Source organism: Euleptes europaea, chromosome 3 (genome assembly GCF_029931775.1).
Source record: "Euleptes europaea isolate rEulEur1 chromosome 3, rEulEur1.hap1, whole genome shotgun sequence".
Taxonomy (NCBI): Eukaryota; Metazoa; Chordata; class Lepidosauria; order Squamata; family Sphaerodactylidae; genus Euleptes; species Euleptes europaea.
Window position 1 is genome coordinate 123869748 of NC_079314.1, and position 26650 is coordinate 123896397.

Below are 26650 nucleotides of genomic sequence, written 5' to 3' on the forward strand. Positions count from 1 at the left end.
GCACACACCCCGGTGTCCAGGGACCCTTTGGCTTTCCTGAGCGGCTTCGCTTCTGACCCTGAAGCTCTGCATCTCAGCCAGGGTGGCCTGTGCCAGAGGGCCTGCCCCAAAAATAGCCAAGTGGGGGAAGTGGTGTTTATCTGAGTATCAGAAGAGCACTGCTGGTTCAGACAAAGGAGGGTCCTTCCAGTCCAGCATCCTATCTCACACAGTGGCCAACCAGTTCCTCTGCAGGGCCAGCAGCAGGGCACAGAGGCCAAGGCCTTCTCCTAATAAGAACATCAGAAGAGCCCTGCTGGATCAGACCCGTAAGGGTCCATCTGGTCCAGCACCCTGTCTCACACAGTAGCCAGCCAGTTGCCCTGGAGGGCCAAACAAACAGAGCATAGAGGCCGAGGCTGCCTCCTGGCACTGAGTGTGGAGGTTCCCTTCAGTCACCATGGCTAGTAGCCGCTGATAGACCTGCGGCCTGCCCCTGGTAACTTCCAGGAGCAAGGCTTGGAACAGAACACTGCTTTGCTCTTTGTTCTTCTCTCTGTTGCATGGAGGAGTCCTCACAGTTTGGAAATCCGGGTCTTAAATGAGGCAGCCCTGCCCACTTGATGGGGAGGTGATAGGTCTGGGCCTTAGGAGAGCCTTGGCTTAGATCTCTGGGCGAGCCTCCCTCTGTCTGTACTGCACTGTCTGCGAGGTGTGTTCCCCACCCTCTGCTGTTGGGCTCAGGAGCTCCTTCTCCTTGGTCGGGCCAAACCTGGAGTATTGTGCGCATTCCTGGAGGTCTCACTTCAAAAAGGATGTGGACAGAACAGAGCAGGTGCAGAGGAAAGCGACGAGGATGATCAGGGGCCTGGAGACCAAACCCTGTTTAGAAAAAAGTTGGCTATGGTGGGACTGTACGTTTTATAAAATTATGCATGGGATAAAGTGGATTGGGAGCTTTTTCTCCCTCTCCCATAATACAAGAATTCATTTGTAAACCCAATGAATTTGATGGGCAGGAGGTTCAGGATAGACAAAAGGAAATACTTCTATACTCAAAGATTAATTAAATTGTGGATTTCACTGCTGTGGACGTATTGATGGCCATGACTGTAAAAAACACTTGAGTTTTATTTATTAATTTATTTACATCATTTATAGTTCGCCTTTCTCACTTAGACGTGAGACAGATTGTGCTGAGCAAGCCAGTATAATTGACAGGATGGGGTATTCAATAAACAATACAGAGGAGGGGCTGTGGCTCAGTGGTAGAGCATCTGCTTGGCATGCAGAAGGCCCCAGGTTCAATCCCCAGCATCTCCAGTTAAATGGACTAGGCAAGTGGGTGATGTGAAAGACTCTTTTCTGCCTGAGACCCTGGAGAGCCGCTGCTGGTCTGAGCAGACAATACTGACTTGGATGGACCCAGAGTCGGATTCAATATAAGGCGGCTTCAGGTGTTCAACCAATCAGAATCTAAAAACAGAACTAAAGTAAAGCATAAGTCTTAATATGATACAATAAATGATGCAAAAATTATATAGTAGGATTCTGTTTCAGTAAGCTAAACAGTAGTATAGACCATAGCCCCTAATAATTTTTCTAAGTAGCTTTGTAAATCATTTACTGCAGTGCAGCTCTATTGCCTGTGGAGGAAAGCTCTCTCAAATAATTCCACTTTGCATAGTTTGAATAGAAAGCTAGGAGAGGGGGAGCCCTCCTGACCTCAGGCAGGCCATTCCATCAGGTGGGGAGGGGGGGCACAACGGAGAGGGCACGTGTATGGGCAGTTGCTGATTTTGCCCATTTGCAGGTTGGCACTTGCAGAAGGCCTTGCTTGGATGAAGGAGGCTGCCATGGCGAACCATAGGGGAGGGACGGTCTCGCAGATGTGAGGGTCCGAGGCCATGAAGGGCTTTGCACATAACAGCCAATACCTTCAATCGTGCCCGGTAACTGATGGGCAGCCAATGAAGTGATTGCAGAATGGGAGTAATATGCGTGCTCCCATCTCGCTCCTGATAATCATAGAATCATAGAGTTGGAAGGGACCATAAGGGTCATCCAGTCCAACCCCCTGCACAATGCAGGAAATTCACAACTAACCTCCCACTCCCCCCGTTGACCCCCTGCTCCATGCCCAGAAGATGGCCAAGATGCCTTCCCTGTCATGATCTGCCTAAGGTCACAGAATCAGCATTGCTGACAGACGGCCATCTAGCCTCTGCTTAAAAATCTCCAGGGAAGGAGCACTTACCACCTCCCGAGGAAGCCTGTTCCACTGAGGAACCGCTCTGTTAGAAAAGCTGAGCCGTGGTGTTCTACACCAACTGGAGTTTCTGAATTGATTTTGTTGGAAGACCAATGTACAGTGCATTACAGTAGTCTAGTCTCGATACCACTATGGCGTGGATCCAGGTGGCCAGATTAGCCGTATCAAGCCGCTTTACTCTGCTCTGGTTAGACCTCACCTAGAGTATTGTGTTCAGTTTTGGGCAACACAATTTAAGAAAGATGTAGACAAGCTGGAACGTGTCCAGAGGAGGGCAACAAAGATGGTGAGGGGTCTGGAGACCAAGTCCCACGAGGAAAGGTTGAAGGAGCTGGGTATGTTTAGCCTGAAGAGGAGAAGACTGGGAGGGGATATGATGACCATGTTCAAGTACTCCAAGGGCTGTCATATAGAGGAGGGTGCCGAGTTGTTTTCTGTTGCCCCAGAAGGTCGGACCAGAACCAACGGGTTAAAATTAAATCAGAAGTGTTTCCATTCTAGACACTAGGAAGAACTTCCTGAAAGTTAGAGGGGTTCCTCAGTGGAACAGACTTCCTCGGGAGGTGGTGGGCTCTCCTTCCCTGGAGGTTTTTAAGCAGAGGCTAGATGGCCATCTGTCAGCAATGCTGATTCTGTGAACTTGGGCAGTTCATGGGAGGGGGGCATCTTGGCCGTCTTCTTGGCACTGGGGGTCTGTGGGGGAAGTAGTTGTGAATTTCCTGCATTGTGCAGGGGGGTGGACTAGATGACCCTGGTGGTCCCTTCCAACTCTATGAATATTATATGAAGGTAAGGGGCGTTTCACAGGCTAGACTGAGTTGGGAGAAAGCCTTTTTTTCTGCAGCTGCCTTAACTTGCTTCTCCAGTAATATCATTGGGTGTAGTATAACCCCAAGATTCTTAACTGAGTCAGCCAGGGTCAGCTAGATGCCATCAAAAGTGGGGAGCAGAATGTCCTTCAAGATCTCCAGGTCCCTAACCAACATTACCTCTGTCTTTTCAGGGTGTAGTTTCAGTTTGTTCACTGTTAGCAAATGTACCCCAGCAGCCAGCCAGCGATTCAGGACCTCTACCGCATCGCCAGGAGACTTGAATAAGGATATGTAGAGTTGGGTGTCATCTGCATATTGATGACAGCCAACCTCAAAGCTACAAATGATTCTGAGAGCTTTACATACACATTGAAAAGCATGGGGGATGGAATTGCGCCCCAGAGAACGTCACAGGTTAGGTCCCACACGGATGATAACAAGTTTCCTGTAGCCACCCGTTGAGTCCAATCCGTGAGAAACTATTTGAACCAGTTCAGTGCACATCCCCTGATACCTACTTCTGCCTCCAAGCATCTCAGTAAGTTGGCATGATCTATTGTATTGAAGGCTGCAGAGAAGCCGAATAAGAGCAACCAAGTGGCACGGCCTTCGATGGTACTCTGTAGTCCTGTATGGGGTTTAGTTTGCCCCCCAAAGGGCTGCGGATCCATGCTTGGCCCCCACCCCCAACTCCTTCTGAAATCTCCCTCTTCCCCCTCCCCACATAGCTCCCATTGTCCCATATCTGGGCACATTGGGTTTGGGACACTGGGCCCCACTAACGGTCCACTGTATGTCTGACTTTGCAGAGAAGCTGGATGAGATTTTGGCAGCTGCTGAACCCTCGCTGAGAGCGGACATCGTGGAAGCGGATTCAAGGGCAGCCACCGTGAAGCAGCGGCCAACCAGCCGGCGCATCACCCCTGCGGAGATCAGTGTGAGAGAGAAGGGAGCGCGTCAGGGCCTAGGTGGGGGGAGGGGAGTCTGAGAGAGGGGATGAGGCCTGGTTCATGTGAATGCGTTCTTCGAGTTGAAAGCATGGATCTATTTGCCATGGAGGTTGCCTGGGCAGGATCCAACCACTTGCCAAGATCGCGGCGGCACAGTGCAGCTGCCGGAACCGAAGCTAAGACCCGTTGCATGACAGTCAGGGAGTGCAAATCTCTAGACCCTTGCAGGCAGGTGTGGTGGGACTCAGTTGAGCAGTTGGGTTGGGAACAGCCTTTGTGGGCCAAACACTCCTCAGAGCAGGCTGAGAGGGGACATGATAACCATCTTTAAGTACTTGATGGGCTGTCATATGGAGGAGGGTGCCGAGTTGTTTTCTGTTGCCCCAGGAGGTCGGACCAGAACCAGTGGGTTGAAATTAAATCAAAAGAGTTTCCATCTAGACATTAGGAAGAATTTTCAAACAGTTAGAGCAGATCCTCAGTGGAACAGACTTCCTCGGGAGGTGGTGAGCTCTCCTTCCCTGGAGGTTTTCAAGCAGAGGCTAGATGGCCATCTGTCAGCAATGCTGATTCTATGACCTTATGCAGATGATGAGAAGGAGGGCATGCTATATTAGTTATTCTTGAGCCTTCATGCTGTTTATTAATTGTTTACCCAACACTGTACAACATAGGTGTGAATTTTTTTGAGGTTCCCTCAGTTTGCCTGAGGGCCGAGTGCAGAAAAGGGGGGTTATCCTTTCAACCTACACTCCATTTCACCAATCAAAACCTGGCTCCCTGCTTTTTCATTGACATTTTAAAGGGAAAATGTGTAGTAAAGGACCGATTCTTCCGTTAAAAGGCAAACAACAAAGTGGGAATCCTAGTTTCAAATGCTGAAACTGAGTGGAGCTTGCGTAGGTAACACCCCCGTTCCCCTTTCTCTCCGTGGCCTCGTGGCCAAGTGAGGCCGCACAAGCCTGCCGTTTGCATTTGAGGTGTGAAATCTTTCTCCCCTCTGTTTGAGCACTGTTCTCTCTCAAGACCTGGTGGGAACTGAATGTCTTGAGCTGAAGCGATGCTCCCGCTGGGATGAAAATCTCTGTTGTCCTCTTCCTTTCCTAGTCACTGTTTGAGCGGCAAGGGATGGCAGGACACGCCGGGCCAGAGAAACCCCACATTTCACTACGCAAAGGAATTCCACGGACAAAATCTGTAGGTAAGTGCAATGTCCTCACTACTAGTCGATGCTCAAGTAGGCCCTTAACACACACATCCCACTCTCCTAGGCATCAGGCCTGTGGGCTAAGTACTCCCCAGTGGCGAGTGGGTTTCTCTCAGCCTGTCTCGGGCTAGCAGGGAGTCCTTCTTGTTACGTGGCTGCCCACAGATTTGCCACTACCTGAGCACTTGTATGCGTGCTAAAAAGGCAAATGCGATTTGGGGCTGAATCAACAGAAGTATAGTGTCCAGATCACGCGAAGTGATGGTATCAGTTTGCTCTGGTTAGACCTCACCTAGAGTACCGAGTTCAGTTTTGGGCTCCGCAATTGAAGACGGATGTAGACCAGCTGGAACGTGTCCAGAGGAGGGCAACAAAGTTTGTGCGGGGTCTGGAGACCATGTCCCATTAGGAAAGGTTGAAAGAGCTGGGTATGTTTAGCCCGAAGAGGAGAAGACTGAGAGGGGATATGATAACCATCTTCAAGTACCTGAAGGGCTGTCCTATAGAGGAGGGTGCCGAGTTGTTTTCTGTTGCCCCAGAAGGTCGGACCAGAACCAACGAGTTGAAATTAAATCAAAAGAGTTGGACTTTAAGTACTTGACGGGCTGTCATATGGAGGAGGGTGCCGAGTTGTTTTCTGTTGCCCCAGGAGGTCAGACCAGAACCAATGGGTTGAAATTAAGTCAAAAGAGTTTCCGAATAGACATTAGGAAGAATTTTCTAACAGAGCGGTTCCTCAGTGGAACAGGCTTCCTCGGGAGATGGTGAGCTCTCCTTCCCTGGAGGTTTTTAAGCAGAGGCTAGATGTCAGCAATGCTGATTGTATGACTTTATGCAGATGATGAGAGGGAGGGCATCTTGGCCATCTTCTGGGCATGGAGTAGGGGTTACTGGGGGTGTGGGGGGGAGGTAGTTGTGGTGGTCCCTTTCGAACTCTGATTCTATTCTACGGTTTCTGTGCAGTGGCACAAGGGAGTGGGTGTTGCTGTTGCAATCACACGTGGGGCGCCCCCCCCTTGGCTGAAATTCAGTTGAAAGCCACCCTCTCGAGGTGGCATGCAAGCATTGGGGTGACAGTCAAACATACTGGGTTAAGCTAGAGAGAAGCTCAGGTGAATGGAGGGCGGGAAGGGAGAAATCCTGCAGTTTCCAGAGTTGTTCTCATAAGCGTGTTCAGGCATGCTCTTACCTGGGATTTTTATGACAGCTGCCTCTTGAAACCTCTTTCCTCTTGTGGGAAGGACACGGCATTCCACACAGTAACTGTTCTTGCTGGCTTTGTGTTGGCAGCATCATCCTCCCCCACCCCCCAAAAAAGGGCTTCGTTGGCCATTTATGCATGGGAAGTTTTGCCTTGGATTTGCCACTCTCTAGATGCTCATTTTTCCCAAAACTCTTCATGGGGGCTTACTTTTGAGTTTTGAGTATTTGGATAGGGAAAATGTGCATCTAGAGAGCAGCAAATCCAAGGCAAAACTCCTGTGCATAAATGACCATTGTTTCAGAAATAGTGGAAGATTTAAAAACAAAAAACAAAAAACCACCCAAGTGTAGATTCTGTCTTGCAGTCCGTTCCAGCAATCAACTTGGTGATTACAAAACTCCCCCCCACACACACACACAAACACACACACTTCCCTATAGGACAAAAACATCCTTCTCTTAGCTTAGCAATTAATTACGGGCTAGAGAGTCGCAACTGTAGATTTGACGGGCTGTTTCAAGCAAGCCCCTCAGTCTCCCTGCCTGCCCTGTATCCTTTGCTCTGGTTTTCCCCTTCCCTCCTTCCGACGACAAGCACATGACCCGTCTAGCCTGTAGGGCCTGTGTAAGGTGTTTTTTTCGCTTCCCTCACAGAAGCTGGACTGTTTGTCAACAATCTGGTGCTGATACCTTCACCCTGAGCAGTTAAAATTTTGGAGAACATTCCATGGCTTCACAGCAGCTCCAACAAATGGCTAGGGGAGGCTGGCAGGCGACAGGCAGGTGACAGTCAGCTTTCAGCCTCTTGCATATTCATAATCGGGAGTTAGGCAGGGGCCGTGTTCCGCTGTGACGCAGAAAGCAGATTCAGGCTTAAGAACGAGACCTTAGAAGATATAGAGGATGGTGCTGAGTTGTTGTCTGTTGCCCCAGAAGGTCAGACCAGAACCAACGGGTTGAAATTAAATCCAAAGAGTTTCCGTCTAGACATTAGGAGGAATTTTCTGACAGTTAGAGCAGTTCCTCAGTGCAACAGGCTTCCTCGGGAGGTGGTGAGCTCTCCTTCCCTGGAGGTTTTTAAGCAGAGGCTGGATGGCCATCTGTCAGCAATGCTGATTCTATGACCTTTGGAAGTTCATGAGAGGGAGGGCATCTTGGCCATCTGGGCATGGAGTGGGGGCCACTGGGTGTGTGTCGGGGGGAGGTAGTTGTGAATTTCCTGCATTGTGCAGGGGGTTGGACTAGATGACCCTGGTGGTCCCTTCCAACTCTATGATTCTGTGATGAATTGAGCATCTCAAAGGGCCTTAGTTCACAGTGGGTAGCCGTGTTAGTCTGTCTGCAGTACTAGAAAAGAGCAAGAGTCAAGTAGCACCTTAAAGACTAACAAAAATATTTTCTGGCAGGGTATGAGCTTTCGTGAGCCACAGCTCACTTCTTCAGATACTTCTTCTGAAGATACTTCTTCAGGTATCTGAAGAAGTGAGCTGTGGCTCACGAAAGCTCATACCCTGCCAGAAAATATTTTTGTTAGTCTTTAAGTTGCTACTAGACTCTTGCCCTTTTCTAAAATGGCCTTAAGCAAGGGCTGAGGAGGGCTCCGGCGACCCAGCAGAGATTGCCCGGTGCTGGCTCCCTTGCTATAGAGCAGGAAGGCCAGTCCAATGACATCAGCTGTGTCTGGCCATGAGAAGATGTTCCAGAGACAGGAAACGTTGGCACATGGGCTGTGAGTCAGCTTTGGAACGGTCCTTCCCGTACGGGGAGCTGAAGCATGGTAAAACACTCCTTGACGAGGCACCTTGATGAGAGCTCCAAGGACAGGGGCCTTTGCTGCCAACCTTTCCTGCGAGGAGCCAGGATTGGCACTGAGCCGTGGGTCAGATCCCGGGCATTCCAACGCCAGGGTCCACCAGGGCTGAAGCACCTCCCCTTGGCCTCAGAGGGCTCCCTACGGGCACCCCTGGCTGTGCTCCCTTCTGAGCTGCTTCTTCCCGCCAGCCTTTTAAAGGCCCTCGCCAGGACCAGTGCCCAGTGGCCTCACTCTAGCCAGAAGCCCTCTGGATCCGTGGCCAAGCCTGTGAGGGACCAACGGTAGCTACTGAGCAATCTAACCCCGCCCTTTCTCCTGGAGAGCCAGCGTGGTGTCGTGGCTAAGAGCGGTGGGTTGGAGCAGTGGACTCTGATCTGGAGAACCCGGTTCGATTCCCCATTCCTCCACATCAGCGGCGGACGCTAATCTAGTGAACTGGGTTTGTTTTCCCTCTCCTCCACATGAAGGCAGCTGGGTGACCTTGGGCTAGTCACAGCACTCTCAGCCCCATCTACCTCACAGGGTGTCTGTTGTTGGGAGGGGAAGGGAAGGTGATTGTAAGCCGGTCTGATTCTCCCTTAAGTGGTAGAGAAAGTCGGCATATAAAAACCCACTCTTCTTCTTCCTCTTCTTCTTCTTCCCCCCCCCCAGGGTAGGTTTCCTGACAGCTGATGGTCAGCGGCGGCCTGACTCTTGAAGGGCCAGAGTCACCATTGACCAGCTGGCTGGGATGGGCCTTTGCATAGGGTTGCCAACTCTGGGTTGGGAGATACCTGGACATTTTGGGGGGCAGAGCTTGAGGGGGGCAGGGTTTGGGAAGGGGAGGGACTCCATTGCCATAGAGTTCAATAGCCAAAGCGGCCATTTTCTCCAGGTGATCTGATCTCCGTCACCTGGCTATCAGTTGTAATAGCAGGAGATCTCCAGCTAGTACCTGGAGGTTGGCAACCCTACTTTTGTGGGGGGCCTGGTGGGTGCCGGGCTTGACAGTATGGGGGGGTCAAGAAGAAGGGGGGTGGGTTGTCTCCATACCCAGACACAGCAAAATGTGGATTTGGAGCAGAATGAGACAAAACCTGAGCAGGCAGGCAGACAGGTGTTCTGATCTTGCCCACTGGGCCAGGAGGTCCTGATTCTGAAGCCCAAGACCTGGAAGCAGCTCTCACCACAAAGGTCATGGCTGCCATTTGGGCTCTTAGAAACAGCTGCGACAACCCCAGGAGACGGAGCTCCATTTCCCTCCTGGGAGACCTTGAGTCCTGTCACCCGGCCTCCAGAGAAGTCTTCATAAGATTATGTCACTCAAATGACTGAGCCCTCCTCATGAAGAGTCATAATTTTCTCCCTCCATTTGGAGCTGGGAATAGTGAAAGGGACACGCTATGTTCTCAGAGCATTTCTGCGATGGGGCTGATTTCCAGCTGGTGATTTCTACCACCCCACCCCCCGCCCTTCGCTGTCTTCTGACACAAGAAGCAGAGACGCCTCCGTACATCCTTCCTGCCTGGGAATGAAGTCCCTTGATTCTGATATCCCTCCACCAATGTCCTTCTCCCCTAACGCCTCCTACAGACCCATTTGGCATGGAAGGCATGAGCACATGATCACCTGTCTGTTTTGCCCTGCTTTCAGCATCTTTTCCCCATGTGGATTTTGCTGTGATGTCTTTGGCTCTTTGGATGCCTCTCTGTTGGCTCATTATCAGCTATCCAGTCCTGAGCCTGAGATGCAGAACATTTGGATCTCCATCTCCGGCATGAGTCACCTCGAGCCAGACGCTCCTCAGCCCTCAGTGGCTTTAGCCTAGAAGTCCATTTAAAAACTGCTTGGTGACCATTTTAGTGTACACATGAAGCTGCCTTATACTGAATCGGACCATCAAGGTCCATCAAAGTCAGTATTGTCTACTCAGACTGGCAGCGGCTCACCAGGGTCTTTCACATCACCTAGTCCCTTTAATTGGAGATGCCGGGGATTGAAGCTGGGACCTTCTGCATGCCAAGCAGAGGCTTTACCACAGGGCCACGGCCCCTCCCAGCAGTCTGGCTCCATTTTGGTTCACGTGGCGCCTGCCTCCGACTCACAGATCTGATCTTCTCTCCTGACACCCCCACCTCATCCTGCAGTTCATCCTCTTTCTCATGGGCAGCTGTGTGTGTGTGTCTTAAGCTCCGTCAAGTCACTTCCGACTTATGGCCACCCGATGAATTCATGACCCCCCCAAACATCCTCTCGTTAACAGCCTTGCTCAGGTCTTGCAAACTTAACAGGTTTTATTAGAGTCTCCATGGAAGCATGCAAAGGTGAAATGTGTGGTGAAATGTGTGTTCAATTCAGGGGCCTGCTCTGGTTAGGTCTATGGACAGAAGTCTGTGGGGTTGGGGGGCTATCCAGTGTGCTGCATGGAGTGTCACATGTATGATTATCTGCCTGCTGAACAGAAGTCGTGGGTGTGCGCTCGGTGCAGGGAGCTCCTGGCTCTCAGGAAGCGAGTTCACTTCCTCGAGGCCAAGGTAGCTCAACTGGAGGAGCTGAGGCAGGCAGAGAGAGAGGTGACTAAGGACTCCGGGGATGAAATAGTCACATCCCAGTCCCAAGGTGATGGCAACCTGCCAGTCACGGATGATGGAGCCCTTGGGGAAGGAGGCCATCTCACTGAGGTAGGGGAATATGGTACCTTAGAAGGGACCTCTTCCTTGGTGGATGAACAGATATCCTCTCGTACCGAGGATATGCCTCAGAGGGGAGGGGGGGTTCTTGTAGTGGGGGATTCAATCCTTAGGAATGTAGATAGCTGGGTTTCTGGTGGGTGCATGGACCGCATGGTGACTTGCCTGCCTGGTGCGAAGGTTGCGGACATTACCCGTCATATAAGTAGTCTGGTAGGTAGTGCTGGGGAGGAGCCAGTGGTTGTGGTGCATGTTGGCACCAACGACGTGGGGAAATGTAGTCCGGAGGTCTTGGAATCCAAATTTAGGTTTCTAGGCAGGAGACTAAAAGCCAGGACCTCCAAGGTAGCTTTCTCAGAAATGCTACTTGTTCCACGTGCAGGACCAGCTAGGCAGGCACAGTTGGTGAGTCTCAATGTGAGGATGAGACGGTGGTGCAGGGAAGAGGGCTTTAGATTTGTAAGGAACTGGGCAACATTTTGGGACAAGCCGGGCCTATACAAAAGGGATGGGCCCCACTTGAACCAGGATGGAACCAGACTGCTGGCGCGTAATATAAAAAAGGTGGCAGAGCAGCTTTTAAACTGAATCTGGGGGGAAAGCCGACAGGAGCTGAGAAGCATCCGGTTCGGGCAAACTCAGTTCACACGGACAAAGGGAAAATTGCTTCAGATTACCCACATAGGAATTACTTGAAAGGAAATGGGGAAAAAATGCTGGATAGCCACTTAAAGATGCCCAAAGGCCCATTCCAGCCAAGTCGAAAGAGAGAAACAGTGTGGAGGTGTTTCTATGCTAATGCTAGAAGCCTCCAAGCAAAAATGGGGGAATTAGAGTGCATGGTTTTAAGGGAAAACATGGATATAGTGAGAATTACAGAAACCTGGTGGAGGGGAGAGAACCAGTGGGATGCAGTCATGCCTGGTTACAAACTGTATAGAAATGACAGGGAAGGGCATATTGGAGGGGGTGTTGCTATGTATATCAAGGAAGGCATAGTGTCTAATAAGCTAGAGACCATAAAAAGGGCAGACTCTTCCACAGAATCCTTATGGGTGACGATTCTGGGCCCCAAAGGAGATTTAGTACTGGGGACGTTCTATCAGCCCCCTAACCAAATGGCTCAGGGTGATCTTGAGATGGAGAATGAAATTAGGGAAGCATGTAAAGGTAATGAAGTAGTAATAATGGGAGACTTCAACTTCCCTCATATTGGTTGGATAAATGTATGCTCCAGTCAAGCCAAAGAGATAAAATTTTTAGACATCCTAAATGACTGCCCTCGAACAGTTGGTCATAGACCCAACCAGAGGAGAGGCGATCCTGGATTTAATACTCTGTGGTGCTGCCAGTGATTTAGTGCGGGATGTGGATGTAGTTGAGCCAGTTGGCAATAGTGATCACAATGGCATCAAATTTAATATATATGTAAGTGGGAAAGTGGCTGGGAAATCTCACACAATTACCTTTGACTTTAAAAGAGGGAACTTCTCTAAAATGAGAAAACTGATAAAGAGGAAGTTGAACGGTACAGTTAGGAGGGTTAAATCTCTTGAAAAGGCTTGGGGGTTACTCAAGTCCACATTACTAGAGGCTCAGCTAGCTTGTATACCGCAGGTCAGGAAAGGTAGTAATAAGTCCAAGAGGTCACCACCATGGCTAACGGGTAAAGTGAATGAAGCAATTAGAGAAAAAAAGTCTTCCTTCAGAGACTGGAAGGTTTGCCCAAACGAGGCGAACAGAAGCAAACACAAAGTTGCACAAAGGAAATGCAAGCAGATAATTAGAGATTCAAAAAAAAAGATTTTGAGGGGCATATTGCTAAACACATCAAAACAAACAATAAGAAATTCTTTAAGTATATTAGGAGTAGGAAACCAGCTAGGGAAGCGGTTGGACCATTGGATGACAATGGGAGTAAAGGAACTCTAAGGGAGGATAAAGCGATTACGGAAAAACTAAATGAATTCTTCTCATCTGTCTTCACTGTTGAAGATACAGGGCAGATTCCTTCTCCTGAACAGAGATTTTGGAGAGGGGAAAATGAGGAACTGAGGCAAATAGTGGTAACAAGGCAGGAAGTCCTAGAACGTCTAGACAAACTGCAAACTAACAAGTCACAGTGACCAGACGGTATTCATCCTAGAGTTCTTCAAGAACTCAAATGGGAAATTACTGAACTTCTAACGAAGATATGTAATATGTCCCTTCGATCAGCCTTTGTACCAGAGGACTGGAGAATGGCCAATGTCACACCCATTTATAAAAAAGGTTCCAGGGGGGACCCAGGAAATTACAGACCAGTTAGCTTAATGTCTGTTCCGAGTAAATTAGTGGAAAGCATTATTAAAGATAGAATTGTCAAGCATATAGAAGGGCAAGGTCTGCTGGGCAAAACCCAACATGGCTTCTGTAAGGGTAGGTCCTATCTCACTAACCTATTAGAGTTTTTCGAAAGCGTCAATAAGCATGTGGACAGGAATGAGCCTGTGGATATTTTGTATTTGGATTTCCAAAAAGCTTTTGACAAAATCCCCCACCAAAGACCGCTAAGCAAACTTCATAGTCACGGGATAAGAGGACAAGTCCTCTTATGGATTGAGAGTTGGCTGAAAAATAGGAAGCAGAGAGTAGGAATCAATGGTCAGTTCTCCCAATGGCGGGATGTGAGCAGTGGGGTGCCTCAGGGATCTGTGTTGGGACCGGTGCTTTTCAACCTGTTCATCAATGACCTGGAGTTGGGGTGAAACAGTGAAGTAGCCAAGTTTGCAGATGACACCAAATTATTTAGGGTGGTTAAAACAAAATCAGACTATGAAGAACTCCAGAAGGATCTCTGCATACTGGATGAATGGGCATTAAAATGGCAAATGAGATTCAATGTGAGCAAGTGTAAAGTGATGCATATTGGGACAAAAAATCCCAACTTCACATATACGCTGATGGGATCTGTGCTGGCAGCGACAGACCAAGAAAGGGATCTTGGGGTGGTAGTGGATAGCTCAATGAAGATGTCAACCCAGTGTGCGGCTGCTGTGAAAAAGGCAAATTCCATGCTGGCCATAATTAGACGAGGAATTGAGAATAAAACTGCTGATATCATACTGCCCTTGTACAAATCTATGGTGAGACCACACTTGGAATACTGTGTACAGTTCTGGTCACCACACCTCAAAAAGGATATTACAGAGCTTGAGAAGGTGCAGAAAAGAGCAACCAAAACGATTAGGGGCCTAGAGTAACTGTCCTATGGGGAGCGGTTAAGACGCTTAGGGCTGTTTAGCTTGGAAAGAAGGTGGCTGAGGGGAGACATGATAGAGGTCTATAAAATTATGCATGGTTTGGAGAGAGTGGACAGAACACGGGGTCATCTGCTAAAGCTGGAGGGTGAGATTCAAAACAGATAAAAAGTATTTTTTCACACAACACGTAGTTAAATTGTGGAACTCCCTGCCCCAGGATGTGGTGATGGCTGCCAGCTTGGAGGGCTTTAAGAGGGGAGTGGACATATTCATGGAGGAGAGGGGTATTCATGGCTGTTAGTTAGAATGGATATTAGTCAAGCTGCATACCTATTCTCTCTAGTATCAGAGGAGCATGCCCATTATATTGGGTGCGGTGGAACCCAGGCAGGGTAATGCCCCTGCAGTCGTCTTGTTTGTGGCTTCCTAGAGGCACCTGGTTGGCCACTGTGTGAACAGACTGCTGGACTTGATGGGCCTTGGTCTGACCAGCAAGGCCTTTCTTATGTTCTTATGTTCTTAGATGGTTTTGGGGGTTGATGAAAACAGGACAGGCACGTCCAGGAATTATTTACCTGCAGTAACCCCTTGTCTGATAGCTTAGAACAGGGGTCCCCAACCTTTTTGATCCTGTGGCCACCTTTAAAATTCTGACAAAGCATGGTGAGAACGTCCACAAAACGGTGCCGCAGGAGGCGGAGCCAGCCACAAAATTGGCGCAAAACACCTTACCTTCAGTCACGCAGGGAAGATCCTTGTAATGTGGCAGCAGTTGCTGCCAAAGGAACCTTTTAAAAATCTGCACAGCCAATCAGATCTCCAGTGGACAGTCAGAAGCTTTGCTAGGCAGAAGCCCCACCTGGTCCCACTTCCTAAAAACACTCGGTGGTCTCCAGGAATTCATGTCAGTGGGAGCCATGGCACCCATGCACACCACAGTTGGGGACCTCTGGCTTAGAATTACCTGCTTGAAGTACAGGACTCTCCTGGGGGATTGTGTGTGGGTGAGTGAGTGTCTCAGTCTCAGAACTGTGAATCATTCAGGCATCATAAGAACATAAGAAAGGCCCTGCTGGATCAGACCCAGGCCCATCAAGTCCAGAAGTCTGTTCACACAGTGGTCAACCAGGGGCCTCCAGGAAGCCCACAAGCAAGACAACTGCAGACATCCTGCCTGTGTTCCACAGCACTTCATGTAATAGGCATGCTCCTCTGATCCTGGAGATAATAGGTGTGCATCATGACTAGTATCCGTTTTGACTAGGATAGCCCTGTCCTCCATGAACATGCCCACTCCCCTCTTAAAGCCTTACAAGTTGGCAGCCATCACCACATCCTGGGGCAGGGAGTTCTCTGTGAAGAAATACTTCCTTTTATGTGGAACTCCCTGCCCCAGGATGTGATGACTGCCAACTTGGAAGGCTTTAAGAGGGGAATGGACACGTTCAGGGAGGAGAGGGCTATCCGTGGCTACTGGTACAAATGAATACTAGTCATGATGCACACCTATTCTCTCCAGGATCAGAGGAGCAGTCCTATTATTTTGGGTGCTGTGGAACACAGGCAGGATGGTGCTTCACTCGTCTTGTTTGTGGGCTTCCTAGAGGCCCCTGGTTGGCCACTGTGTGAACGGACTGCTGGACTTGATGGGCCTTGGTCTGATCCAGCAGGGCCGTTCTTATGTTCTTATACATAGAGAGCAGGAAGAACCCAACTGAGGTTTGCCCTGCAGCTCTTTTTGTCAGGGACTTTTGTGGGGTGAAGCCTCCAGGCAGCAAGCGCCCCCACCCCCGTCCCTTAAAGAGGCACACTACAGATCTGCAGCCGTTGGCCTTGGTTACTTGCTTTGAAGCCTTTTTTAATTGTTTGTTTGTTTTATTTAAAACATTTGTTAGCTGCCTTTCTTCCTTATGGAGCTCAAGGCGGCTTACAAATAAACATAAATAAAACAGATTACATAAAAATACATAAAACCAACATTTAAAATCACAATTTAGGACTGTTTTCTGTTGCCCGAGAAGGTCGGACCAGAACCAACGGGTTGAAATTAAATCAAAAGAGTTTCCGTCTAGACATCAGGAAGAAGTTCCTGACAGTTCGAGCGGTTCCTCAGTGGAACAGGCTTCCTCGGGAGGTGGTCTCTCCTTCCCTGGAGGTTTTTAAGCAGAGGCTAGATGGCCATCTGTCAGCAATGCTGATTCTATGACCTTAGGCAGTTCATGAGAGGGGAGGGGCATCTTGGGCATCTCCTGGGCATGGAGTAGGGGTCACTGGGGCTGTGGGGGGGCGGAGATAGTTGTGAATTTCCTGCATTGTGCAGGGGGTTGGACTAGATGACCCTGGTGGTCCCTTCCGACTCTATGATTCTGTGACTGTATTAATCAAATGGAGTCCTAAATGAAACCATTTTCAGCCAATGCAAAAATGGGCTGAGTTAACATCCTGCGTATATTCGGATTCTAACGTTTAAGCTGTTAGATATATTAGGATGAATGAGGTGTGTTGAGATTTTAGGTTATTAATATTATAATAGCATTTTTTCTGCTTCTGGATGGCCTGTGGGCCATAATAAAGACCAGCTGACTGACTCCTAAAGATTGGAAGTGAAAATGCTGAGCAATACTTAGAACTTGGGAACTCCACTTTAACGCTGAGCTATAAGGGCTCCAGGGTATTTGGGAGGCAAAAGTGATTTCCGGTTTAAAGTGGCTTTAGCTTCCGTGTTTAAGACATCTGAATTATTTTTGCAGTATTCCATGATTGTCTTTGCAGTGCTTAATGGTAGCATATCAATCTTTAGTTGTCCATCCTGTCCTTTACTGAATACTGATCATGTGTCCTGAGTAGAAGTGTATGTATTTTCTGTTCATATAATTTCTGTTCATTTATTTGCTATTTTTATGTAACCATTTTAACACTGGGGGTCCGTTCCCACCCACCCACCCTGCCATTCCCAGGCCTTTTACCATTCATTTGTTTTTAAATGTATGGATTTCATTATGCTTTTGTAGTATGCTAACATGTAGTGCCTCAATCAACTGTAGTTCATTAAAAAAAAATAGATTGAAAGTGAGGGGGACAGGTGCACCCCCCTGGGGAGGTTGCTCCATAATCCTGGGGCTGCTGCTGAAAAGGCCCTTTTGCATGTACCCACCAGAGAAGCTTCTTTTAGGATTGCCAGCTCCGGGTTGGGAAATACCGAGAGATTTTGGGGGCAGAGCCTGAGGACGGGATTTAAAGAAGGGGGGGGACTTCAATACCATAGAGTCCCAACTGCTTTTCTCCAGGTGAACTGATCTCTGTCAGCTGGAGATCAGTTGTGATAGCAGGAGCTCTCCAGCCACCACCTGGAGGTCGGCTACCCTAGCTTCTTTGTGTCAGCTTAGGCGTCTATCCCTAGCTTCCCGTAAACAGACACGCTCAGGCAGGTGAACCTAAGCAATGCTCATTTATTAGGAGCAAAAAGACAGATTTAAGAAGTGACTGCCTCTCACGCAGGAGAGGGCGTTAATACAAGTGAAACAGATGGGTTGCAATGTAAAAGCATTCAAAGCGAAAACAGTACTACAAGTGAAACCACAGGTCACTAAGGTTACCAAAAGATAACGGTTCTCACAGCTCTCATAGAATCAAAGCCATAACACGGAGACAGGGTCAACAGCATGAGATCATAACCTTGACCAGCAGCCAGCACCTGGCCTTGAGAGGAGGCCAGCCTCGGGTCTGCAGATGCCAAACCGAAACTTCGAAAGAGGCCCGGCCAAGACCTGACTATTAAGCAAGCCCGGTCAGGGCCTGACACTTTGATCGGCGGGGCAGTCAGAAGGGCCCGCTCCCTGGGATCTTGGCTAAACGCGCAAGGTTTTGTAATGCGGGTTCCTGCCCCACCCCCTTGGTGAAGGAACCTTCCTGCCACCTGGCTTAATGAAACCTGCAGTCACGTTCCGGGCCTCGGTCCTTATTCAAGTTAAGCACCGAGTTCTGAGGCCACCTGTCAGGTGTGAAGTTGACCACCACGAAGGGAAACGGGTTGCAAAATGTTTCCCGAAAGATGTTTGGGTCACGGAACAAGCTGTCTTTGCAAAGGGCTGAGCCAGGCCTCCTTGGAGTTGCTTTGACTTAAGAGCGCGCGAAGGAGAGCTCCGTCACGGGTGGTTTGAGTAAGACAAATTCTGTCACAGAGCAAGAAAGCAGCGTAGAGGGATCCAGAGAGGGAAGAAGAAAGGAATTGCGGTCTCTTTTCTGACTCGGTGATTTTGTGCAATTCTTGATACAAAATAAAACACGGTGGCACTTTAAATACTAACAACATTTACCTATATTTAGTCTTTATGATGCTGCCGGACTTTTGTTTTAGTTTGCTACAGCAGACTAGCATGACTACTTTGCAATCGTTTTGACGCCACCCTGTTAGCAATAAAAGGGACCAGTTATTCACACCCTGCTATTCACTTTTGTATTTTAAAATTATACAGTTGGACGAGATGCGGAAAAGCATTGGGAAATAAGCCGAATACCCATACTGATAAATGGATATTTCGGCTTTATTTCTGGGTTTCCTGAAAAAAATCGGGTCCACTATAGTGTATGGGAATTATTTTGAGGAGCTATGGGGGGGGGGGGGCTTTTTTTGAAGTAGAGTCACCAGATTTTCAGGGTAGCTGCAAGGGACTTTCCTTGCATGAACCCGAAAGTTTGGTAAAGTTTGTGACAGGGGGTCCAATTTTATGGGGCCCCAAAGTGGTTGCCCCCATTCGCCATAGAAAAGCATTGTAGACTTAATTTTTAAAAAAAAAATATCCCACAGGGATAGCCTGGGGAAAGCCACAAAAAAAGAAGAAGAAGAAGCTGAATACTTATTCAGCTTTTTCAGATCAGCTATCGATCTTAGGCTTGATTCCCAATTTTAATGTTCAGCAGAAATTAAACTCGAAAGAAGCCGAAAAGGCCTTTTTCAGGTTTATTTTCATTTAGCTAAACCTGATAAGATAACCATCTTCAAGTACTTGAGGGGCTGTCATAATAGAGGATTGTGCCAAGTTGTTTTCTGTTGCCCCAGGAAGTCGGACCAGAACCAACGGGTTGAAATTAAATCCAAAGAGTTTCCATCTAGACACTAGGAGGAATTTTCTGTCAGTTAGAGCGGTTCCTCAGTGGAACAGGCTTCCTCGAGAGGTGGTGAGCTCTCCTTCCCGGGAGGTTTTGAAGCAGAGGCTAGATGGCCATCTGTCAGCAATGCTGATTCTTTGAACTTGGGCAGATGATGAGAGGGAGGGCACCTTGGCCATCTTCTGGGCATGGAGTAGTGGTCACTGGGGGTGTGGGGGGGGGAGGTAGTTGTGAATTTCCTGCATTGTGCAGGGGGTTGGACTAGATGACCCTGGTGGTCCCTTCCAAATCTATGATTCTATGAATGGTGGCAGCGTCCCCAAGAGGGACATGAGGATGCCATCACATCTAGTTTAGCCCTAAGACAGGCGAGAATGGGTGGCCTTCAGGCTGTAAAATGTTGTTGCTAAATACCAGGCGGTTCACAGGAAAAACTGCAGCCATTCAGGGTTGGCCTGGCGCATGTCACTGAGACCTAGTTGGGGTTAACCTCTCCGAATTGTGTCTACCGGGGTACTTGGTGATGCATCAGCACATCCCTGTTGGGTGGCTCGTGGGTGTTGCTGTGGTCTATAGGAACTCTGTCCCCCTTGAATAGTGCCCCCACCAGGACGCTTCGGTTTCGAGGCTGTGTGGGCGGTGTGCCTGGTGTGGAGATTGCTAGGATTGCTGTGGGTATGCCGCCCCCTAACGGCCTAACGTTATCCCCACCTGGAGTGACAGAGGTGAGCTCAGGGGTGGTGTTGAAGAGGGGTGGTGCTGATTGTCTTGGAGCACTTCAATATTTGTGCCCGGGCTGCCTTTTCAGGAACGGCTCAGGATTACGGCTGTGCCTATTGGGTTTGAGTGTGTGTGTAAAGTGCCGTCAAGTCACAGCTGACTTATGGCAACCCCTTTTGGGGGGTTTTCATGGCAAGAAACTAACAGGGGTGGTTTGCCAGTGCCTTCCTCTGCACAGCAACCCTGGTATTCCTTGGTGGTCTCCCATCCAAATACTAAACAGGGCTAACCCTGCTTAGCTTCTGAGATCTGATGAGATCAGGCTAGCCTGGGCCATCCAAGTCAGGGCATATTGGGCTTACCAAACTGAAAATAAACCTGAAAAGGGCCTTTTCGGCTTCTTTTGGGTTTAATTTCACCCAAATATTAAAACTGGGAATCAAGCCTTATCTGGGTAGCTGATCGCCGAAAAAGCCGAATAAATATTCAGCTTTTTTCTTCTTTCCTCAGGCTTTTCGCTGTTGGGGTTTTTAAAAAAAATACCTCTGCAATGCTTTCCTATGGAGAATGGGGGCAACCCATTTGGGGGGCCATAAAATCGGACACACCCCTATCCCAAACTTTACCAAGTTTTGGGGTTCATGCAAGGAGAGTCCCTTTCAGCTACCCTGATAATTTGGTGACTCAACCTTAAAAAACGCCCCCCCCCCCCGGGCTCCTCAAAAAACATTCCCATATACTATAGCGGACCTGATTTTTTTTCAGGAAACCCGGAAATAAAGCCAAAATATCCATTTATCAGTATGGGAATTCAGCTTATTTCAGGTTTCCCAAAAAACATGGTTCAAATAAACCTGAAATTTATCGTTTTTTTTTTTTTTTTTTTTTTTTTTTGCACAGCCCTGCTCTTGATTTCCTGACCTCCATGGACAACCATGGGGGGCCCGTGTCAGGTAATAAGCGGCCCCACACATAAGTACAGATCACGATCTGGCAGGAGGAAAGTGATCTGAAGGCAGAGAAATCAATGACAGTTCCTTTGTCATGGACAGATCACTGCTTGCTTGTGTTTGGACTTACAAGGATACCAATATTCTGCAAGGGTGGGTGGGGTGTCTATTAAAAAGATCCACCCCCCAAAGCCAGATGGATCCCAATGGCTTTCTGAAGACACTAGGAGATTTTTCTGTTGACATGATCGGTGCTTTTGTCAGTGCCCCTGGTTGACCACTGTAATGAGGAAGCGGCCCAGCCAATTACCCCTAGGTACCTTCTCTCAGGTATTACAGCCTAGGTAGCCCTTTGGTTTACAGAGGGGCCGTAGGCCATCAAAACAGGAAGCATTCATGGGAAACGGAGGTTTCCCCCAATTCTTTCGTGAGGGGAAGTGGCTATTACAGACTACGAAAAGTCATTTAAAAATTCTCCCGGGGAGGGGACATTTTTCGAGGTAGAGTCACCAAATTAGCAGCGTAGCTTCACGAGACTCTCCTTGCATGCACCCCATAGTTTGGTGAAGATTGGGAAAGGGGGTCCAATTTTATCGGGTCCCAAAGGGATTGCCCCCTCCTCCATAGAGAAGCATTGTAAACTACAATGCCTATGGAGGAGGGGGTGCAACCCCTTCGGGACCCCATAAAATTGGACCCCCTCTCCCAATCTTCATCAAACTATGGGGTGCATGCAAGGAGGGTCCCTTGAAGCTACCCTGAAAATTTGGGAACTTGACTCCCAAAAATGCCTCCCCCAGACCTCATTAAAAAGAACCCCCATAGGGAAAAGTCTGGGGGAAGCCGGGAAAAAAGCCGAATACCTATTTGGCGGATTCGGCAATCAGCAACCCGGCTTCAGCTTTCGGGTTTATTTTCGGTTCAAGTTTATCGATGTGCACAACCCTATCTGCCACAATTACATCTGCACAGTATAGGCCAGTGGTGCTGTTCACAGTGGTCAGAGTCCTCTTGGGATCTGGCCCGCAGGGGGAGGTGGACTTCTTGGTGGCCGATGGTGACCATTTTTACCCACAAAAAATTCTAACCTGTTCTTTTTCTGAGACTTCCTTCCAGAGAAATCTGGTTTGCTTGTCACAGGAGCGTGTATTGATAGAAAAATATCAATCTTATCTTTCTCTAAATCTGTTCCATCATAATCATGGGGCTACTATTTAGATAACTGATTGGTTCATAACTAAATGTGAGATAATCAACATAATAAGCCAGTCAGCAGGTGCATATGAGTTACATCTGGTATAGCAAGATAAGAAGGCCAATCTCTATTAAAAAGCAGTTAATCTAACTTTTCTGTAACTGCTTCAGTTAACTGTCCAAGATTGAGGACTTGAAGGAGCTGGGTATGTTTAGCCTGGAGAGGAGAAGACTGAGAGAGGACATGATAACCATCTTCAAGGACCTGAAGGGCTGTCACATAGAGGAGGGTGCCGAGTTGTTCTCTGTTGCCCCAGAAGGTCGGACCAGAACCAACGGGTTGAAATTAAATCAAAAGAGTTTATGTCTAGACATTAGGAAGACTTTTCTAACCGTTAGAGTGGTTCCTTGGTGGAACAGGCTTCCTTGGGAGGTGGTAAGCTCTCCTTCCCTGGAGGTTTTTAAGAAGAAGTTGGATGGCCATCTGTCAGCAGTGCTGATTTTATAAACTTAAGCAGATGATGAAAGGGAACACATCTTGGTCATCTTCTGGGCATGTAGTGGGAATCACTGGGGATGTGGGGGGAGGGTAGTTGTACATTTCCTGCATTGTGCAGGGGGTTGGACTAGATGACCCTGGTGGTCCCTTCCAACTCTATGATTCTATGATTAAAGCAACGGGAGCAAACAAAGTTCATTGACAGTTGAAAAGGGTTTGAGCTTTCGGTTTGCTTGCAAACTCAGCAAGAAAAGATTAGTGATATCATAGCTACCGCTACGGGTCTGGGAGATGATAAACACCTCTCTGTGAGAGGGTGCAGTCCTAACCACCTTGAAAGAGGCAGTTGTGAGGACCCCCCCCCCCGGAGAAGGTGGCGTCCCAGGCTTCTGCTGGCCCAAACAACCACTGTGGAAGGGTTGTGCAGATTTTCAAAACCATTGCTTTGGCAGCAGCTGCCGCCGCCACAGCTCATGAGTCTTCATTGTGTGACTGTAGGGAAGCCGCGGTCACCATTTTGTGTCTGTCTCCGCCTCCTGCGTCAGCCATTTTGTGGCTGCGCCCACCATGCTGTGTCAGAATTCCAGAGGTGCCCAGAGGCTCGAAAGGGTCGGGGACCCCTGATGTTGATGTTTGTCTGTAAACGCACTTTGCCCTTTTGCTCAGCAACTCTGACGTGACTGTTGTGCTGCTTTGCAGGTGAAGATGAGAAATTTGCTGCCTCCATAATGGATGGGAAATTTCCCAGAAGCACCTCAATGCAAGATACTGTCAGAGAAGGGCCTGGCATCCCACCCCCACCTCAGACCGCTCCGCCCCCTCCGCCTTCCCCCTATTATTTTGACACGGGCGCACCCCCCTCCTTCTCTCCCCCTCCACCCCCGGGAAGAGTCTACGACACAATCCGCTCCAGCTTTAAGCCTGGCTTGGAGGCCAAACTCCACGGGCTGCCCCAGGTCATCAGCGCGGCCGAGATGTATGACCAAGCGAGGACTTCCATCCCCTACCCCGAAAGGCAAAAACGGGCCCGTTCCATGATCATCCTCCAGGACTCCTCCCACATCCCCGTGGAACCCTCCGACATCCCCCGGCCCGGCCCCTCCGCCACGCCCCCCGAGAAGCTGAAGCGGAAGGGCCGGGTGGTCGACAACCCCTACGCCAACATGGGCCAGTTCAACGTCAGCCTCTTCGCCCCCACCAAGCCCCAGAGGAAGAAGAGCCCTTTGGTGAAGCAGCTGCAGGTGGAGGACGCCCAGGAGCGGGCGGCGCTGTCCATCGCGGGGGGCTTCGCACGGGAGCCCTCCCCCACCCGGCGCACCCACCGCCTGAGCGGCATGGAGTACCAGTCGCAGGTGGACCCCGCCAGCCTCCCCTTCACCACCGCCATCGCTGGAGTCATGAAGGAGAGGGAGCGGCGCCTGGACGAGAAGCGGAAATCCACTGTCTTCCTCTCCGTCGGGGCCATCGAAGGGAGCCCCCCCACGATAGAAATGCCATCTCTGCAGCAGTCGCGGTCCATCGACGAGCGATTGCTGGGGAGCCGGGATGTGCTCCTGCCGTCGCCCGTCTCAGCTTTAAAGCCATTGATCAGCAGCTCCTCCTCGACGTTCATCCACCCCCTCACCGGGAAACCCCTGGACCCCAACTCTCCACTGGCACTTGCGCTGGCCGCAAGGGAGCGGGCGCTTTCCACCCAGGTCCCCTCCAGGGTGCCCACCCCGATCCACAGCCCGGACTCCGATCGCGCCGCGCCCCTGTTTGTGGACATCCAAACCAAAGAACAAGAGAGGGGGGAGCTGGAGGGCCTAATTTCACCTGCGTATTCACCCGGAGCCAAGGCGCCCACACCGGGCACCCTGACTCCCACACAAAGCCACTGGGGGATACCAACAACTGTGAGGAAAGAGGGTGAGGCGCACGCAGAGACGCCTGTGAGGGAGGAGAAGAGAGCAGAGGACAAGAAATCGATGATCATCAGCATAGTGGACACGTCCCAGCAGAAGACCGCAGGCCTCATCATGGTGCACGCAACCAGCAACGGCCAAGACCTGGGGCTGGAGATGGAGGAGGAGGAGAAGCCACCCGTCCCCGAGGCAGGTCCACCGCCTGCTGCGGGGCCCGCCATCGAGGCCCAGCCCAGCCCTGTGACGAAGGCTCCGGTCAGCCCCGTCTCGGACAAGGCTCTCGGACAAGGGAGTTCGGAAGAGGAAGTGGAGCCGTACACGGTCACACTGCCACCCGCTCAGCTGTCCTCGAGCGACGAGGAGACCAGGGAGGAGCTGGCCAAGATTGGCCTGGTGCCTCCCCCGGATGAGTTTGCGAACGGGGTCCTGGTCACCACCCCCGGCACACCTATCAGCCAGCTGGCTGCTCCAGCAGTTGCCATGCCATCCATGCCAGCGGCAGCAGTAGCACCTTCTACCACTGGTGGAACACCCTCAGGGAAGCCCTCTGATGCCCCCACGGCCCCAGAGTCTGCCACGGACTCAGGAGTGGAAGAGGTGGACACCAGAAGTTCAAGTGACCATCACCTGGAGACCACAAGCACCATCTCCACCGTCTCCAGCATGTCCACATTGTCCTCAGAGAGCGGGGAGCCCATGGACACGTACACTTCCTTTGCGGATGGACAAACTTTTATACTCGAGAAGCCGCCAGTGCCTCCAAAGCCGAAACTCAAGTCCCAGCTCAGCAAGGGGCCGGTTACTTTCAGGGACCCACTTTTGAAGCAGTCTTCGGACAGTGAGCTCATCTCCCAGCAACACGCGGCCATCCTGGCTTCTGCCAGCATCGGCCGGCCACGCTACCTCTTTCAGCGAAGGTCCAAGCTGTGGGGGGACCCCCTGGACAGCAGGCCAATCCACGGGGCTGAGGAAGACAAACCAACTGTGATTAGCGAGCTGAGCTCTCGGCTGCAGCAGCTGAACAAGGACACACGCTCCTTGGGGGAGGAGCCCGCCGGGGGCGTGATAGACCCTGGAAAGAAGTCCCCGGTGGGGGCAGCACGGTAAGCCCTGGCACAGGTGGGCAGGCAAGTAAGCCCAGCGTCCGTCTTCCCTCCCCTGGTAAGCAAGAGGCGCTCAGCAGCTAGAGAAGGGACGGCCTCGGTGGAAACAGACAGCCCCCCCCCCCGAAGGACTTTCTTGGAGATCTTAGGGGAGATTTGGCAAAATACAAAGAGAGGGTTGGTAGCAGTTGCACATTTGGCCATGGGGCTCTCCCAACCCACCCCATAACCCATTCCTTCTCCATCTTTGCCCTCCCTCCACCTTCTTAGGCTGCATCTGGACTTTTCCTCTTCTCTCACCTTTCATTTCAGTTTTGTTCCCTCACAGTCCTCAAACTGCAGCCCTTGCTGCGTTTCTTGTTCATACGCAGTCTTGGTTTACAGGTGCTTTTAGGGGCTTCTCCCCGATAAACCTCAAATTTGTGCATTTGGCCCCGCACACACCCCAGTTCACTTGGCTGGAGGGGAGACTGAGTCTGGGCCCCCAAGTGGCTGAGTTGTCAGGTTGTGAGGGAACCCAGGGAGTGTGAGGGGTCTGGAGACCAAGTCCTATGAGGAAAGGTTGAAGGAGCTGGGTATGTTTAGCCTGCAGGGGAGAAGACTGAGAGGGGGTATGATAACCATCTTCAAGGACCTGAAGGGCTGTCACACAGAGGAGGGTGCCCAGTTGTTTTCTGTTGCCCCAGAAGGTCGGACCAGAACCAACGGTTTGAAATTAAATCCAAAGAGTTTCCATCTAGACATTAGGAAGAACTTTCTAACCGTCTGAGCTGTTCCTCAGTGGAACAGGCTTCCTCGGGAGGTGGTGGGCTCTCCTTCCCTGGAAGTTTTGAAGCAGAGGTTAGATGGCCATCTGTCAGCAATGCTGATTCTATGACCTTAGGCAGATGATGAGAGGGAGGGTATCTTGGCCATCTTCTGGGCGTGGGGTAGGGGGTCATAGAAGTTCCCCTCTCTTTAATGAGAGGCCATCATTTGTGTAGGAGATGTGCAGAAGCGGAGAAACGAAGGGGTTGTGGGATGC

General features: G+C 50.1%; 1 protein-coding gene across 1 annotated transcript in view; it reads left to right on the top strand.

Moving 5' to 3' along the window:
• SHANK3 (SH3 and multiple ankyrin repeat domains 3) overlaps positions 1-26650 on the top strand; it is a 348499-nt gene that overhangs the window by 305099 nt on the left and 16750 nt on the right. The window contains exons 22-24 of the mRNA XM_056846670.1: positions 3873-4000; positions 5121-5214; positions 23319-25626. Coding sequence (XP_056702648.1) covers positions 3873-4000; positions 5121-5214; positions 23319-25626 — 2530 coding nt within the window. The remainder of the gene's footprint in view (positions 1-3872; positions 4001-5120; positions 5215-23318; positions 25627-26650) is intronic.